Raw genomic sequence first — 18428 nt, forward strand, 5'->3', positions numbered from 1 at the left:
ATATGGGAGAAGATGATATTGTATCCTGTGATTATCCTACTCCTCTTAATGTAAGGGAGGAATCACATGTAGGGGCTACCTCACCAAGTATAACAAGAGTTGTCCCGTTTTGCTTCTTTCTTGGTTTTAGCCTTAATCTTTTGCCTTCTGGAATATTGTGTGTCAAACTCTCCTCTCTTTTATATGCAGCTGCCAAGTTTTGTGATGATCCTGACTGTGGCTCCTTTTTTTTTGGTTGTTTGCAGTATTTTGTCTTCGACCAAAATTTCTGGGATTTAACTAAAGTCCTCAGGGGAAAATTTATATCCCACAGCCGTTTCAGGGGCTTCCCCCTTCCCTGGCCCCAGGGCTGTGGTGATGATTTCCTTACTTACCACTAGGGTTGTTCACTTACTTGGTCTCTTGCAAATGGTTTTTTTTCCTTCTTGCATCGTCTTACTTCTTTCCCTGAAAAAAAAAACCAGTCTGGTAGAATGACAGTTCTAGAGTTACACAGAAACTAGGAATTTAACTGTATGTGAATAAGAAGGATAATGTCCTAAAACCAAATAAAAATGAGGGAAAATGTGGGTTTTCTTAGAGGCTGCCAAAGGTTTTTTTCCCCCCTTAAACTCTTTCATTACCATTAAAAACAAAACTCTTCTACCACTATCTTAATAGTTTTGTTGACTTATGTTTTTAACATGACTTGTGGCTGTAATATATATTTTCACTCCTAATCTGTGTATAATTTGAAGAGAGGGGTGCTCTATTTTGGGCATAAAGATTATTGAATTCTATTTTTGGATATGACATTATTGTCATCTGTCGTTTTTGGCAATTCAAATTCCTTTTTGACCTTGCCATCCAAGAAAATGGATGAATGGACTAACCAAAGCAATGATTAGAGGATTAATGTTGAAAGGGTTTTGATGATAATAAGCTGATGTTAGTAATGCAAAATTATTTGATTGAAGTTGTCTCTTTGAATTCTGTTCATGCGTTGGGGAGAGTAATAATTATTGGTCCTATTGAGATTTCCCACCATTTAAGTAATGAGGGAGTTTTACTTTCTTTTACATGATTAATTGAATTTCTCTGATTTTGTTTTTTCTTGCAGATTTGCAGATAATGGGATAGGCTTAACCTTTGCCAGGTTAGTAATTGCATTTAGCATTTTTTTATCAATTTATTTTCTCTCTTTTCTATATTCCTTGCCCTACCCTTCCACATTTAAGTTTGCCACTATGATTCCACTTGACTTTGATTTTGTAAACAAAGATAAAATAATACAGGAAAGCTAGGGAAGGTCCTTTCTGGAAATAATGTTTATGCAGCTCAACAAATATTTATTAAGCATTGTGTTATAGACACTGGGGTGTACAAAGATGAAGAGAACACTGTTTTCGCCTGCAGGAAGCTTATATAACCTTACAGTTAAGTGGGAGATAACATGTTCATGAATAAATATAATTTAAAAAACCCCCGAATATCAATGGTTCATAGGAGAGAGAGGTACAGAGAGTTTAAGGAGAGAGATTTCTTTAGGCCTGATACCATCAGAAGGCAAAAATTCACTTACATTGGGTAAGGAGTTCTTGGGTAGGTAGGTGGCACAGTAGATAGAGTTCTGGGCCTGGAGTCAGGAAAACTTATCTCCCTGAGTTCAAATCTGGCTTCAGACATTTCCCTGTTTATCTCAAAAAATCCTGTTTGTCTCAGTTTCCTCATCTGTAAAATGAGCTGGAGAAGGAAATGGCAAAACACTCTATTATCTTTGCCAAGAAAACCCCAAAGAGTCGCAGAGAGTCAGACATGACTGAAACAACTTACCATCTTAACAAAAACAAGAAGAACAAGGGGTTCTTACTGCCAATGAAGCTTTGATGTTACTAGATTCTTACAGGCAAACAGAGTTATCTTCATTTCTTAGTAGAAAATTCTCAGGGTTTAAAATTTAGATTAGAAAGGGGAAGAAGCATCTCTGAGAGATTAAAAAAGAGGAAGGATATGAAAATTTGGAGATTATTATTTGTTTTGTCCAAAAGCTATCCTTCTCTAGTCATGACTCTTACTACATAAGCAAGACTCTTACTACATAAGGTGATACAGGAGGTTGAGGGCCGGACAGTCTTTGTGACAAGTCCCTTAACTTCTTTCAGCCTCCGTTTCCTCATCTGTAACGTGGGGATTGTACTTACCTCACAGGATTGTTGTGGGGATAAAGTCAGATAATATTTGTAAAGCCCTTTGTAAAACTTAAAGTGAAGTATAAATGCTAACTATTAATAATTTTTTTGGGGGGAGGTTGTGTCCCCAGTTCTCAGCATAATGTTTGACACATCGTTGATTCTTAATAAATGTTTGTTGACTTAATAATTACATTAAATGAAAGTCCATGTTTTTACCCTCTTTTTTCTTTTATTAAATGTGGTATATCTTGTCCTAGGACTATCAGATTGTTGCCACCCCCCCCCAAAAAAAACCCCTTCAGTTGTATGTGTTTAATTTGTAAGATTTTCACTATTTCGTGACGTGAAGGTGAATTGTTCTGATTTTCTTTTCAAAGACAAGAAAATTCCTGATTTAAATTGCAATACATTAAAAGAAATTTAAGGGTTTCTTTTATGACATAGATTTTAACCTGCCTTTCTGTTTAGGTAATTTTAGTCATTCTCATTTTACAGTGATGGAAGCTTCCCCAATGATGAAGGTTCCAGCCAAGAAGTATCAGAGTCTCTGTTTGTTGGGGAGAGTCAAAACTATGGCTTTCAGGGTGGTCAGAACAAGTATGCAGGCATTGGAGGGATCTCCAAGAGACTTCGGACTTTGCCTAGGAACAGGTAAGACTGCTTTCCAGACTAGGAGAGTTTGTGCATTGTAGTGGCTAGAATACTTGGCTGAATCAGGAAATCCTGGACTGTAATATTGCCCCCTATATTCCCTGGGTGACCATGGGTAAGTCACTGAAACCTAAATTCCTTACCTGTAAAATGAGGATAATGCTGTTGGTAGTGCTCGCTTTACAGGGCTGTTTTAAGAAAATGAATGTATTTTTTATTGTTTTGAACTTGACAAACAGCAACAGCAACAACAGAAACAAAAATGGCTCAGTGGAGAGAGTGGACTTGGGGTCAAGAAGACCTGAGTTCAAATTTGACCTCAGATGCTTAATGGCTATGTGGCCCTGGGCAAGTCATTGAGCCTCTTTCAGCCTCAGTTTCCTTATCTGTAAAATGGGATTAACAAGAGCACTTACCTTCCAGGTCTATTGTGGGGATCAAATGAGATAATATTTGTAGAGTTTTGCAAACCTAAAAATGCTATATAAATGCTAGCTACTATAACTATGAATAACAATGAACACTTTATCTAAACAAAGAAGAAAAGAAAAAATATATATGTCATGGCAAAAGTTTATCATGTAGATCTTAGTTTTTTTTTATAATATATATTAAATTTAACTCAATAGTTGGGCATTGTCCTTATCTGTGTTCCTTCTGAATTTGCTTCTGTTGTCCTCTATTTTTTAAAAGTTTCATATTTTTCCATTTCCCCATCACTTCATTCTCCATTTCTCACTATAACTCCTTTTCTTGCCTCCAAAAAAAAAAAAGCTCTCTTTACAGAGCTGTTGTGAGGATCCAATAAAAAATAATTTGTAAATCTTTAAAGAATAACAAATATTAGTTATTATTATTAGTGGTATTTTATTAGTTATAGTGATAGATCCTAAATCTCTTTGTCTTGTTTGGGTTTCTGAATCAGTTCAGACGGACCATAAGTCATATATTACTGAGTTTTTTGAAATAATTAAGAAAATTTTTATGTGAATCCTGAAACTGTTCATTTCCTATTGTGGATTTTTTTTTCTCCATCTTCCTTCTCTCTACTTACTTGTTATTAAGGGGAAAAAAAAATAACCAGAGTACTAAAGTTGGCAACTATTGAGGACTTCATAGATTTCACAAAATATCTGAAAGTAAAAAAAAAGGTTTCTTTGAAATTTCTCTATCCTCATGAGACACCTGCTAACTTAGATTCCGTGTGTGTGTGTGTGTGTGTGTGTGTGTGTGTGTTTTGAGTTGTAGAATATTTTGGAGCTGGTGTTAGATCGGTTTTTCTTACTTTGTACTCTTGCAGGGTTTTCAGAAATGGCTGGGGCAGAATTTAATTTTAGGGAAGGGAGTTTCTTGATGAAGAGAACAAAATTAATGTAGAAGCTGGACTTGAAAACTACTACAGTGGCATAACAGCTGAGACTGAGATCCAGTTTTGATAATAGATTATATTTTGGCTCTTTGCTTGCCTCTACCCTTATAATCACAGAATCATCATGGTACAGCTTAGCACTTAGGGCATTTCTTTTTTTTTTTTTTTTTCCCTAGGCAGTAGAGTTAAATGACTTGCCCAGGGTCACACAGCTAGTTAAGTGTCAAGTGTCTGAGGCCGGATTTGAACTCAGGTCTCCTGACTCCAGGGCCAGTGCTCTATCTACTGTGCCACCTAGGGCAATTCTTCAATAATTAATCCACCCCTCAGTCATGGAGGCAGGCTAGAGTTATCATCTCCATTTCACACCAGGGAAAGTCAGAGTGAATAAGTTAACTAAACTTCCCAAAGACTTCATGGTAGAACCAATGGTAAAAGTCCCTGTTTTGATGATCACTAAGGTTGTCTCTGTAGACTGACTCAGAAAAGATAGGGTGTGAAGAAAGACATTTTGTAACCTTTCCAGTCATTTTATACCTTACTTTCCTCCAAGTATTCTCCAATCCCATGACAATGGCTTCCCTCATGTACCTTGCACAAGACATTATATTTCCCAGCCTTGGGCATTTTTCCTGGCTGTCTCTCATGCCTAAAACTCTCTCCTTCCTTGTTTCTGCTTCGGGGCTACCTTAGCATTCTTCAAGTCTCAGCTAAAGTCTTACCTTTGCAGAAAAGCCTTTCCTTGTCCTCAATCTTCATGTCTTCTCTCAGAGATGTTCTCTGATTTCTCTTTTCTTTATCTTGTTTGTATGTAGTTGTTTGCGTGTCACAACCCCATTAGACTATGAGCTCCTTGAGAACAGGAACCATTTTTTTTGCCTTTTTTTTTTTTTTTTTTGGTATCCCTGGCATGTAGCACAGAGCCTACACATAGGTCAGACTTAATAAATGTTTATTGACTTGATTTGATTTATTTACCTTGGTTTCCCTGGATGGTCAAGCCAACCTGACTCCAGTGAATTATTGTTTATTCTGGGCTCTTCTCCCTTGGGAATTATCATCCTGAAATATATTAGGCACTTATGTGTGCCAGGCACTGTTCAGACAATATGTGGGTCACAGCTTGAGTGCCATGAGGAGAAGGACGTTTTTATGCATAGGTTGCAGTCTTAAATACAATAGACTATTTTCTGCCAGCAAGAAAAGGAATCTTTGCTGGGCAGTGCTGTCATATTAGAGATTGGTCAGTTGCTATAGAAATTCCAGGGAAAAGAGTTAAGAATAATGAAATAATTTGAGTGTCTCTAATTCAATTAGGCATTTGTTAAGTGCCTATCAAAATACAAGGCACTGTGTTAGGCCCTAGGAATACAAAGACAAATGAAATAAATGATTTTTGCTCTCAAAGAGTATAAATTTTATTCCTAACATTTTTTTTTTTTGTGTATGTGGCTAAAATAGAAGTGTTGCTACTTGGTATTTTATGGAACCTTCACATGACAACCCAAGAAGCTTAGAGTACAGAAGGACTGTGTTTCTCGGTATAGGTATTTCCCTAGATTTATCTGCCCTTCTAAACTTGAACATTTATAGTCATGCTGACATGAATTATAGAATCATAGAATTTCAGAGGTGGAAGGGACCTTAAAGACTGTTGCCCTTTAACTACTTAATTTTACATATTAGGGAACTGGGGCACAGAGAGATGAGGGGACTTATTTATGGTCATACTAGAGTAGGACCAATTCTAGATCCCAGTTCTCCTGTTTCTCATTTTAGTTCTTTTTAATATAACAGCTCCTTCATTTCTGACCTTTTCATTGCCTCATTAGCAGCTCGAAGAGAGGTCCTTTCTGCTTCTGTAGATTTAAAAATATAAGCCCTTTGAGGACAAGGACTCTTTCACTATTATCTTTGTATCTCTGCCAGTGCTATGCATATAATAGGTATATAATAAATGTTTATTGGTCGATTTTTTTTCCCATTCTGAGTATTTTTGTCTATATTTATTAGCCATCCAATCAATCAGTAAAGCACCTTCTATGTGCCAGACACTATGCTAAGTGCTGAGGATACAAAAAGAAGCAGAAGATAGTCTCTGCCCTCAAGAATCTTCCAATCTAATGGTGTAAAATATAGTTAATGCTTAGCAAAATGTAGCTAGTAAAAGTGCTTATTCAAAAAGAAAAAAATGTTGATTTTTTTTTTTTTTTGGCTACATTTGACTTGGGAAGGCAAATTTACTTCATTATTTTCTTGAACTAGTCTTTCCTTCATCTCTTCCAAATTAAACACATTGGAAGAAATTACATAATGTTTAATAACTGTACCCATTTTCACCTGTGATTTAATTTGTGTTTCAACAGGACATTTCCAATTAGAGGTTTTCAGATTTACGATGGACCTATTCATCTCAGCAAAAGCACATTCAAGAATTATATGCCAACTGCAGATAGATACAGCAGTGCCATTGGGTTCCTAATGAAGAATGTTTGGCAGCTGACACCCAAGAATAACATTTCTCTGGTGAAGTTTGGTGCTCATGTAAGTCCGCCTTCGGGGTCCCTCTTCAGTGACAGTGGAGGAATTAAAAACAAGAGGGGAGGAGACCAAATTGAGTTTGTGGTTGGTGGGACTGTAAAGAAAGATGTGGAATAAACTGGATTTCATTACTCTTGCCCATATGAACTCCAGATGATAATAGAAGACACTATCTCTGGCTACTTCTTGACATTCAGCTAACATTCTAAGAGGGGAAAGTAGCTTAAAACATGGTGGGTTGGGTATTTTGACATGGTTTAGAGGCAGCAAGGTGGTGTAGTGGATAAAGTGCTGGGCCTGGCATCAGGAAGACTCATCTTCCTGAGTTCAAATCTGGCCTCAGACACTTACGAGCTGGGCAAGGCACTTAATCCTGTTTGCCTTAGTGTCCTCATCTGTAAAATGAGCTGGAGAAGAGAATGGCAAACCACTCCATTATCTTTCTCAAGAAAACCCCAAATGGAGTCTTGAAGAATCAGATACAACTGAAATGACTGAACAGCAACAACAAGGAGCCTTTGAACAAAACAGTTGGTGGGGGCATCCATCCGAAAGCGCAATCACTGGCTCTCTGGAGAGGAAACACTTGCATATTTTATTTTCTCTGGGGGCCGGCATTACTAAAGAGAAAGTGGGCAGGAAGGAGAAAAGCAGTGCAGGTATTCCTATGAAAGTTGTGGGTTTTAAAAATTAGCTTACCATTTTGGGCAGGTAGGTAATGCAGTGGATAGAGTGCTGAGCCTGAAATCAGAAAGACTAACCTCTTTGAGCTCAAATTTGGCCTTGGACACTTAGTAGCTGGACCCGGAGCAAGTCACTTAACCCTTTTTCACTCAGTTTCCTCATCTGTAAAATGAGCTGGAGAAGGAAATGGCAAACCATTCCATTATCTTTGCCAAGAAAATCTCAAATGGTATCACAAAGAGTTACACATGACTGAGAAATGACTCAGAGATCATGAGAGAGATCCTATTTAAACCATATAGAGTTTTGGTTAAGTACCATATGAGTTTGTAAAATTCAGTTGTCCACCATTTTCATTTATACCTCCACACCCTTGGCCATCTACCTGACATAATTCAAAATATACCACCTCTGTCTGTATAACCAGACACACACTTAGAGCTTCAGTTCTCATGGTGTAGGTGGAGAATAACAAAGGCTAAGACCATGTCATATCGCCTGACAGTAGCTGTTGAGCAGAGTGGACTCAGCATCTTTTACTCACCTCATGGTTAGCAGTGGTAATCACAGTAGCTTGTTGAAAACCAAGCTATTTTTGCTTTAAAATGAAGTTTATGGTAGGTCAGTGAAAGTCAAGATCTGCTGACTCTGCAGATGAAACAGCTGAGTCATATCACAGAATATTGACTAGTCAATCCAACTTTTATTTTGGCCATTTATCTCCAGTGGCATAGTTAGGGCTAGACTAATTTTTAGGCTATGATTGTGGAATTGGACTATCTCTTACTATCCAATATAAATAGAAAGACCTCTGTGTGACCCCATGGTGTCCATGTTAGCCACTCTGCTACCAAAGAAGGTCTTATGGCCTACATACACCAGTCTGTTAAGCTTAAAGTTTTTAGTCTCCAGTGGGAACTAGGTAATATGCTGTTGGCAATCATTCAACAAATCAAGCATTGTTTAATGCCTTCTCTCTAGGTATCATACTTAGTAGTATCCCTCATACTTAGATAAAAGTGAAATAGTCCCTGACCAGGAATTTGTAATCTAGTGTGGGCAGGCATATACATATATGTTCAGTTGTTTCAGTTGCACCTGACTTTTTGTGACCCAGTTGAGGTTTTCTTGTTAAAGATACTGGGGTGGTTTACCATTTCCTTCTCCAGCTCATTTTACAAATGAGGAAATGAGACAAACAAGGTTAAATGACTTGCCCAGAGTCACACAGCTAGTAAGCATCTGAGGCTAGATTTGAACTCAGGAAGATGAGTCTTCCTGACTTCAGGCCCAGCACTCTATCTACTGCGCCAAGAACATATATAGGTACCTACAAAATCAACACAAGGTAACAAGGGAAGGCATGTGTGTGTGTGTGTGTGTGTGTGTATACATATATACATATATGCATATTTTTTGCTTTAGCAAAAAAAAAGGCATGACTATTTAAGGAGGATGAAACCTCCTTAAATACTGGCAACTATTGCCTAGAGGCAATAGGGAGCCACTGGAGATAATTGAGTAGGGGAGTCACACCATCAGACCTGTACTTTAAGAAAATAAATGTCAGCTGTGTAGAGAGCGTATTAGGGTAGAAAGCAATGAGGCAAATAGACAGATTGCAAAACCATCTCAAGAGACGATGAGTGCCTGAGCTAGGGTGGTGGCTGTGTAGATGGAAAAAAGGGGATGGATGGAAGAATTGTTATGACCCAGCATAAGATTAACACTATGTTATACAGTTGTAAAAGAGACACGATCTCGATAGGAGTAAAGTATCGTAAGAAGTGTTTTACTGGTCTATCCAGCCTTGTATTTTATCTGACAGTGACACCAAGAGACTGTTTGTAGCAGAGTTTGTCAGGAACCCTTGACTGCCTCAGAATATTAGAGGGAGGCCTAACATATACCTGATTTTCCTCAAGCTTAGCACTTGGAGGCACAAGGTTAGACACCCCAAAACTCAGAACCGGAAACCTATAGCTATTCACAAACAAGTCAAAAAGAGCCCCAAGTCACAATATGAGCTAAAGGTACAGCTATTTTTAAAAATAAATTACATGTAAAGTATAAATATATTTTATAGATGTGTCTGTGTGGCTTGGATGACAGTATTAATTTATAGGAAATGAGGAAATGTTGATGGCATAGTTCCCCCAAGTCTGACCAGAAGCTTCATAATGTCAGCTGCAGTCTACTCTGAAGTGTGTGTTCTGTGCCGAGTCAAGGCTATAAAATGTATCCCTCCTTTCTTGAGAGAAGAGGGGGGCCTCAGGTGTGGAATGTTGCATATATTGTCAGTTAATATTGATATATTGGTTTGGCTGAATTTTTTTTTTAATTTTTGGCACAAGTGAAGGCTCATGGTGGGGGGGGGACAATTAGAGATGTATTCAGATATTAATGTGATGTAAAATCAGGCATCAATAAAGTTTTTTAAAATGAGCACAGTAAAAACTAACCTGACTTGGAACTTAATCTTAGCTGTGTCAAAGAATGAATTGGGAAGGATGATATGATAGAAAACGCCAACTACTATTTCTAGTTGCTTAAAAGGCAATTTGAGAAATTGAAATGAAAACTGGAAGCAGAATTCAGAACACTTTCAAATTCTATTCCACCATCCCACCCTCCCCTCCTTTTTCCCCTGAATAAAATGGCTGAGATGTTTAGTACTGAAGAAAATTATTCATGTCATTTAGTTAGAAGTGTCAGAGCTGGAATCTGAATCCAGGTCTCCTGTCTTTCAAGTTCAGTGTTTTTTCTTTTCTAAATATATCAGCTTTATCTGCTGCTCTTTCTAGGTTAGATATCAATTTTTTAGTAAAACTTGAAATGGAGATTAACATTTGACCCCTTGACTTAGTGGTAGCTTAGGAGAACAGTGAGGTCATTTGCAAACTCTGAAATTCCTCTAATTACGCATTCTAGCTCTTAAGGTTGTTTGTCTTTCTTTTGTGAAGAGGACATACATGGTGTGATATCTTGACTCGAACATGAATTGAATTTAAGCAAGGCAGAGTTGCACAAAGTTGTCAGTCTCACTGTCTCTTCCGGAGTCCAGTGGCTGGGCAAAAGTCAAGATGACTGGCGATGGCCCTGGGTGCAGGGGATGACACTGGTGTCTTTGATGTCTGACCAAGCTCTAAGCACTCCACAGCGCCTCTTTCAACTGCCTTCATCACCTTTAGAGCAAATTGTTCTCATTCATGAAGAATTTTCTTCACATGCTTGGGGTAGACATCCCCTTAACTCACTGATTGATTTGAGGCCTGTTGGTTACCCTCAACCTGCGTTAGCGCATCTACCAAGATGGTTTACTGGGGTATGGCTACTAAGCCATGGGTGAGAGTTGAATGCAAGGTAGACACCAAAGGTGGATGAGCAGCCCTGAAAAACGACTCGGCAAGCCCTCACACCAGAGGTGCTAGTCCTTCCTGACACCCAGTATACCCCAGATTCAGGTATCTCTGTTTTGAACTTCGCATTTTGTGCTCCTAGTTCAGGCATTAAAACAATTGTACCCAGTATGCAGCTGGAGGACCTGATTGTTGTTGCACAAACTTTGTTGTTTTCTTTCCTTTTCTTTTTCCTTCAATCAGGTTTCTTTGAACGTCTTTTTTGGGAAACCTGGTCCCTGGTTTGAAGATTGTGACCTGGACGGTGACAAGAATTCTATATTCCATGATGTTGATGGCTCTGTAACGAGATACAAGGACACTTACGTGGGTAGAATGGACAACTACTTGATCAGACATCCAGACTGTGTTAATATGGCCAAGTGGAATGGAATTATCTGCAGTGGGACCTATGCCCAGGTGGGTTCAGCATATACATGCTCAGAAGGGTTCAAAAGGTGAATAATAGTACCTCACTTGCTTTTTATATTCATTGCTTCCATGAAATGACTGTGTTTTGAAGATTTTAGTGTTAGAAAAAATTCCTAGAGAATATATGTGATACTGCTCTTCCTTCTTTTGTATCTTCAAATCCATTTTTTTTCTGCTTTTTAAATTTTGTTTTATTTTATTGAAAATTTTGAACTGTTAATAGGACTGGAATTTAAGAATACCTCAAAGAAAGAAGCTACATCAATTGATGCACTAATTTTTTTTTTAATTTATAAGCAGAGAAAAAAGATAGTAGGTTACACATTTTTATTTCAACATAAAATTATAGTATCTGTAATATTTATATTTAAAGTACATTTGTACAAGTAGAAGAAATTATTTGTTGTTGTTGTTGTTGTTGTTATTCAGTCATTTCAATTGTGTCTTACTGTTTGTGACCCCTTTTGGGATTTTCTTGGCAAAGATACTTGAAGTGGTTTGCTGTTTCCTTCTTTGGCAGGAGAAATTATAGTAAATTACAAATAAGGTTTTGGATCATTTGATCCGCTTGGTCCTTCTAGTGTTAGAAATTGAAAGGAAAGTTTAAGATGGTCTAGTTTTGATCTCTTCATTTTAGATTTAATAAATTGAGACCTAGAGGGAGCAGTGATTTGCCCAAGGTAACATAGTGAATGAGGAGAAAAACAGAGTCTAGAATTCTCACTTCCTGATCCCCAGTCCAGTGAGTAGATTTCTACTGCACCATGTGCTAAATTAAAGATGAGAAATAGTGGAATAACATTATTGTTTAGTGCCAATGTGGATAGATCTACTTAATCAGGGAAGCCTTCTTAGAAGAGGAAGCCTTTAAGATTTCGAGTAAGTGACTTAGGTATTTTGAAAAATATAAGGTTTAGTGGGTGGCAGGAAAGAAAGTATAGGGCTAGAACTAATAGTAGCAAGAAATCACACATAATATTTTAAAGTTTGCAAAGCACTTTTCTCATGACAGCCCCGTGAGGTAGAATTCAAACCCACATCTCTTGGCTCCAAGTCTAACAGTCTTTCCACAGCGGAGAAGAGATGTGAGACAAATGAGTCAAAGAAGATGACCAGTTGGTTAAGAGAGGCAGAATCTGAGGAAACAAGTGAAATTTGTTTAAAGACCACAACGTCTTAACCCGTTGTTTTTATAAATTAGATTTAGTAAAGCAGTGACTGGGGAGAATGACTTGGGACAGCATATCAGATAGCAGAGAGATGATTTTACCTGTGTCTTCGTGGACTGATTAAAGACTGTGAAGGGAAATAAAGCAAATTCAATAATTTAGGCACCAGATGATTCGTGTTTTCAAATGGAAAGGAGGTTAAGGACCATATTTTACAGAATGAAATGGTAGGATTTGTTAATTAGCTGGATGGAAGGCAAAAGGATGTTGAAAATGAATGGTTATCTAGTTAGAAAAATATTCATAAGATCATAGGATTTAGAGCTGGGAGATATCTTAAGAGATCATTTAGGCCAATCCCATCATTTTATGGATGAAGAAACCAAGACCCCGGCAAGACAAGTCAAGAAGCATTTATTAAGCAGTTACTATGTGCTAGGCACCATGCTAAGCACTGGTATCATAAATAAAAACATAAACAGTCCCTTCTCTCAAGGAGGGAAGACAAAACACAAAAGGGAACCAGAAACTAGGATGGGAATAGAGGCTGGGAAGGGGAAGGTACCCTTTCAGGGTATGGTGTTAAAGTCAGAAAAGTTAGAAGGAAAGCCAGGAAGGGAATAAAAATTGGCCAACCTGGATCACTCCCCAAAATGGAGGCCCCAAGAGGAACTCATCGATGAGAGATGTAGGCTAGTCTGTTCCAGGGGAATGCCTCAGCGACAGATGGATGTTCTAAGGTAAGCTGGTTTCAGCACTGAGGGAAGTTCCAGGGTGAGACAGCAGCTGAGGAATGATGTTGAAGCTGGAAAAGTCAGAAGGAGAGCCCGAAAAGAAATGATCATTGGCTGACCTAGGACCCTTCTGACCTGAGAATTGAGTTGGCCAGTGTCTCACAGGAAGTAAATGGCAGAGCTGGGATTCAAAAACCAGGTCCTCTGGACTCCATTGTCATTATTTGAGATGAATGTCCTGGAACTTAGGAGGAGAGGCTTAGAAGCCGTGGAGGACAGCTTGCAGACTAAGCTATGCAGATAATGGGATTTTAGCCTACTGAGGTTCAGAGAGCAGTAAGTTCAGGCAACATAACTGTCGTGGGATGTATCTAAGCTCTGGCAAGCTAGAAAGTCAGGGTTCCTTTCTCCACTGTGATTCAACTTGTATGACATGGATTACCCACTTCCAGAGATCTCCTTAGCTCCATTGTGTGTACATGTGTATGTGTATGTACATATATTGTCTTGGAAGAAAAATTCTTTCTGGCAACATTAGTTCTCATTGTTCAGACTTGCATTTGTATATTATCGTAAGACATCATCAATATCAACATCATAATGATAAACTACCATTTATATAGCTCTTACTGTGTGCAGAGCATTGTGCTAAATGCTTCACAATCATAATATCATTTTGTCTGAATTAAAATCTTGCCTCAAATGCTTATTAGCTGGGTGACCTTGAGCCAGTCTCTGCTTTGTTTCTTCATCTGTAAAATGGTGATAATAATAGCACCAACCTCCCAGGGTTGTTGTGAAGATAAAATGAGATAATAATTGTAAAAGCACTTAGCACAGTGCCTGGCACGTGGTTAGAACTATATAAATGTCAGTTATTATTATTACTACTATTATTATTATCCTAAGCTCTATTATTCTTATGATATTCAAGTGTCAAATATTTCATAAACCATAAAGCACTGCATAAATGTTAGTGATTGTTGTTGTTGTTGTTGTTGTTTAGCATTTTTACACTTGGAATTCTGTATGCAGGCAAAGTAAAGCCCTTTAAGGGGGCAAAGATCCAGAGACATTCTGGTTTGATTTTGATGGGTTCTTGTTTTCTTTGTTGTGGTATTTCTTATTCACTTAGACAAAATTTAAAACTTAACCACTGACTCTGGCTAGAGGAGTGGAGGGAGAGGGTAGACTTAGCCACAGTATACTAAACTGGAAAAGAATGTAGTGACTTAAGAATATTTTCTCTTCTCCATTATTATTTTAAAATATAGTGAATGAGAGCAACCACTGTTGATCCATTAATAGGAGGTGATCTAGTTTTAAGAGTTAAGAAAAATCCAACCCTTTTTGGGGATCTTGGCATTTGAAAACTATAGTGAAGTGTTTTGTTTGTTTTGTTTTGTTTTTCCAAGGACCATCTGGACATGCTACTTGAATGAGTTTGTTTTTTGAGAAAGCTGAGTGTGTATAGTTGAAAGTTATATATTCTTTAAGTCCTAGCACATAGCTGAGCCACAAGTAGAATTTCTGTCGCCAACAGTCCATCTGAGGTCATTATAATTCTAGCTCTGTATAAGTCTGCTTTACTATTCCTATTACTGACACGATAATAGTGTTTAAATTCACTGGGTTTCCAAAATGTGTTAGAATTTGAACTTGGCCACTCTAGTGGGTTGATATGTGATGCTCTTTTAACTTATGGATGAAGACTGAAATCCTTCATAAAACTATACATCATATTGGAAGGAATGGTAAACCTAAGACTCAGATATATTATCTTCTAAGCATAGAGTTGGGCATAGGGTTGAATTTTGGTATTTGCCTGACTAGTGTAATGAGTGGACATGAAATAAATGTTAACTTACTCAGAATATGTGATCTTTTTTCCACTTAAAGCCTCTTTTAATAGTACCTAGAGATTTTCCTTATGAAATGTTGTTCTTTCTTGCCAATTCCTTCCATGCCTTTGTTCTCCCCATTCAGACCCTGCCACTTGATCCACTAACCTTTTATGGTTATTTGAAAAGAACCAAGTAGGTTTTTATAGCCCAAAGTTGCAGGCTGCCAGATCCCAAGATAAAAATAAGTTTACTAGTTGTTCCTTTATTTTCTTCTTGGAATTTCTGTGGTACTTGCAGACTCAAGAATGAAGTTTATTGAGGAAGGAAGATAATAACATGAAGAAGGATTTAAAATTGAAGTAAAGACAAGCAAAAATGGCAAGAAATTGCTGTCATGGGGTTAATGGTGGGAAATGCTATACTGCTCTAAATTCTGGCCAGTGATAATCTGGGGATTTTCATATTGAAAAAAAAATTGTAATTAAGGAGGTATAGATAAAGAACAATAATTTTTAAAAATGAATGGAAAGGTAGAGTATTGGAAGATTGGGAAGAAAAAAGTGGAGTAAATGTTTAGCAGTGAGTGTTTCAGCACTGGTACTCTGAGTATCCATAAAATGGCCTGGTAACTAATAAGAAAAATGCCATGATGGGGAGAATTGTGGATTAAGTGGAGGTTTACATAGTATATTATAACATACATATATGTATATACTACTAATAATATATCCCTAGGAGTGATTATTACTAGTGAGAAATTTGGGGATAGATTATTATTTCTGTGTAAAAAGGTTGCCTTGATACTCCTTTTTTGTTGGTTTTGGCATTGCAGAGGCCTTGAATGACAATGAAATCCAAACCTTTCAAATTTGCCTCTATTTAATAATCGGGTTTTTTTGGCCAGTTTTTTTCAGTGACTCTTAGTTTAGCTTTTTTTTTTTGTGGTTGAAAAATGACTATTTGAGCTGCCTAATATCATGGAAAATGAAGAGTGAATGTTTCAAGATGCTAAATTTTCCATATATTGTTTTTTGAGGGACTTCTTTCATAGCTTGGCTAGAGGATATGCATTTTACACAGGTTTGTTCATTTCTTCTTCGGTTGTCTTTTTTTTCCTCCTCTGTTAAAAAAGCCAGAAAGATTTTGTGTTATGATGAATAAACTGGTCTGCTGGTATGGAATAGTCTAAGAAGATGTTGGCTAACACTACACTGTCTGCTTTTTACAGTTCTAGCTTAGGAAACTGCAATGTAAATATAGCTTAGTGTGTTGTAGTTGGCTACTCCAAGTACAGATGTCTACCTTTTCAATGGAAATTCTTATTCAACTGTTTTTTAATATCCAATTTCTTGTAATTCTTCATATTTGTCTTTTGAAGGTTTATGTGCAGACATGGAGCATGCAAAATCTTAGCATGACCATCACACGGGATGAGTACCCATCCAACCCCATGGTACTGCGAGGGATTAACCAGAGAGCTGCATTTCAGCAGTACCAGCCAGTAGTAATGCTAGAAAAGGGATACACTATTCACTGGAATGGACCAGCCCCACGAGCTACCTTTCTTTACCTCATAAATTTCAACAAGTATGTTTATGGTGGTCTCAGTCTGTTAAAGTAATAATTGTTTTGTTATGCTGTTTATTAGTGGGAGATGCTTATTTTATATGTTTTAATGCATGTATTAAGTAGATTAGAATTGTACTTTAATTTTTTAGGCTGTTCTAAAAACTGGTACAAATGTGGTTTGGGAATTTTAGTAGTATTTAGACTCTCTCTGTTGGAAGTATGGGAGAAAGTAGGGCAAAGAGCACTTAACTGGAAGTTAAAAATTCTTAGTTCTTAGTCCTGGTCTTTCTGCTCTCTAGCAGTATGATCTTGGGTAATTCATCTAACCTCTCTGGGTTTCAGTTTCCTTATCTATAAAGTAAAATGATTGGATTAGATGATCTTTATGGTTCCTTACAACTCTAAAATTCTGTAACTGCTTATGATACATCATGAAGGCAAGTGAACATGATGCATCATGAAGGCAAGACAGAGGTATATTGGACATAGGTTAGGTTTGGAGTCAAGAAGACCTGGTTTCAGATTCTGCCTCAGGCAGCTCGTTAGGGTTTTCTTACTAAATCAGAGACTGTTTGCAATGTGAATTGGTGGACAGAGTTCTCACACTGGATTTTCCCTAAATCAAGAATTCTTAATTTTTTGTGTGTGTCCTAGATTTCTTGTGGCCATCTGGTAAAACCTATCAACCCTTTCTCAGAATGATGTTTTCAAATAGATTAAAAAAATGAATAGGATTACAAAGAAGACCAATTTTATTGAAATAGAATTATCAAAATATTAAAAAAAAGTTTATGGACCCCAGGTTAAGAAGCCTTGGCCCATACTGATGAAATGACAGATTTTTCAGGTATATGAGTATGGTAAGGGAACACATTTCCATGACAAAAACCACCTCTTTGCATTGTTATTTTGTAATTCTTAATTGTACAACCTCACACCAACCTTTTAGTTCTATTGAGGGTATGAACTGGGTTTATTCTATTCCAAATCAGCAGGCCAGTTAATTCATCATAATACAAAATCTTTCTGGTTTATATAATGAAAAAATCTCAACAACTGAAGAACTAAGTGCTGACATACTCTAGAGTGGACATTATCTTTGGTTTTTCTTCCTTTCTTGACTATGCGGGAAAGAGCCAATGGTAATGTTGGCCTATGTATATGTCAGTCAGCGCATCTGGACCACGATTGAGAATTAAAGTGCAAGTCTTGTTGCAACAGAGAGGTTACAATTGGATATTCATTCTGTAAGGTCATTGCTAAAAAGGATTTGGGGTGAAAGACAAAGAAGAATGCTAGGGCAAATCTTGAGATTTTGGGTGCTTTCATTACTAGCAATAGGAATCCATGGTAGAAAAAATCAGAAGTCAATAAAGGAAGGGAAATTCAAGGCTAAAAATGTTGGCAGGCCTAGTACTGATAGAAGACTTAATAAGCAGCCCGTTTTGTAAATTAAACTAGCCAAGCTATTGTCTGTACTTGCAGGAATAACTGGATTCGAGTTGGCCTCTGCTATCCCTCAAACACCACTTTTCAAGTTACATTTAGCAGATACCACAGGCAGAATGGCATTTCTACCAATGTGGAAGAATATGAGCCTGTACTTTCGATGGAAGAACTGGAAAGGAAGCCTTCTGACAGAAAGTTCTATTTTGATTATAGCACAGGGTAAGTCACTGGAGCTTGGGGATGAGAATTATTACTGTTTTTCTTTAATAGTGAAATTACCAACTCTGCAGAGTGGCTAAGAATAGGGTATGATAGCTGTTTAGAAAAGCAACTGTAGTGGAGCAGTTCTCTGCACATTGCTATTAGAGGTTTAGAAGAAAACCAAAATGGCTTATAATTGTTGGCAGACAGAGTCTA

General features: G+C 37.4%; 1 protein-coding gene across 4 annotated transcripts in view; it reads left to right on the forward strand.

Annotated features, from left to right (window-relative positions):
* Window positions 1-18428, forward strand: part of CEMIP2 (cell migration inducing hyaluronidase 2) — a 97552-nt gene that overhangs the window by 62451 nt on the left and 16673 nt on the right. For all 4 annotated transcript variants that reach the window (XM_027839537.1, XM_027839539.1, XM_027839540.1 and 1 more), the window contains 6 exons: window positions 1100-1135; window positions 2667-2822; window positions 6558-6735; window positions 11019-11234; window positions 16372-16580; window positions 18048-18230. In XM_027839537.1, the coding sequence (XP_027695338.1) occupies window positions 1100-1135; window positions 2667-2822; window positions 6558-6735; window positions 11019-11234; window positions 16372-16580; window positions 18048-18230 (978 nt within the window). The remainder of the gene's footprint in view (window positions 1-1099; window positions 1136-2666; window positions 2823-6557; window positions 6736-11018; window positions 11235-16371; window positions 16581-18047; window positions 18231-18428) is intronic.

Source organism: Vombatus ursinus, unplaced genomic scaffold (assembly GCF_900497805.2).
Source record: "Vombatus ursinus unplaced genomic scaffold, bare-nosed wombat genome assembly UNPS02014832.1, whole genome shotgun sequence".
In the NCBI taxonomy this organism is placed as follows: Eukaryota; Metazoa; Chordata; class Mammalia; order Diprotodontia; family Vombatidae; genus Vombatus; species Vombatus ursinus.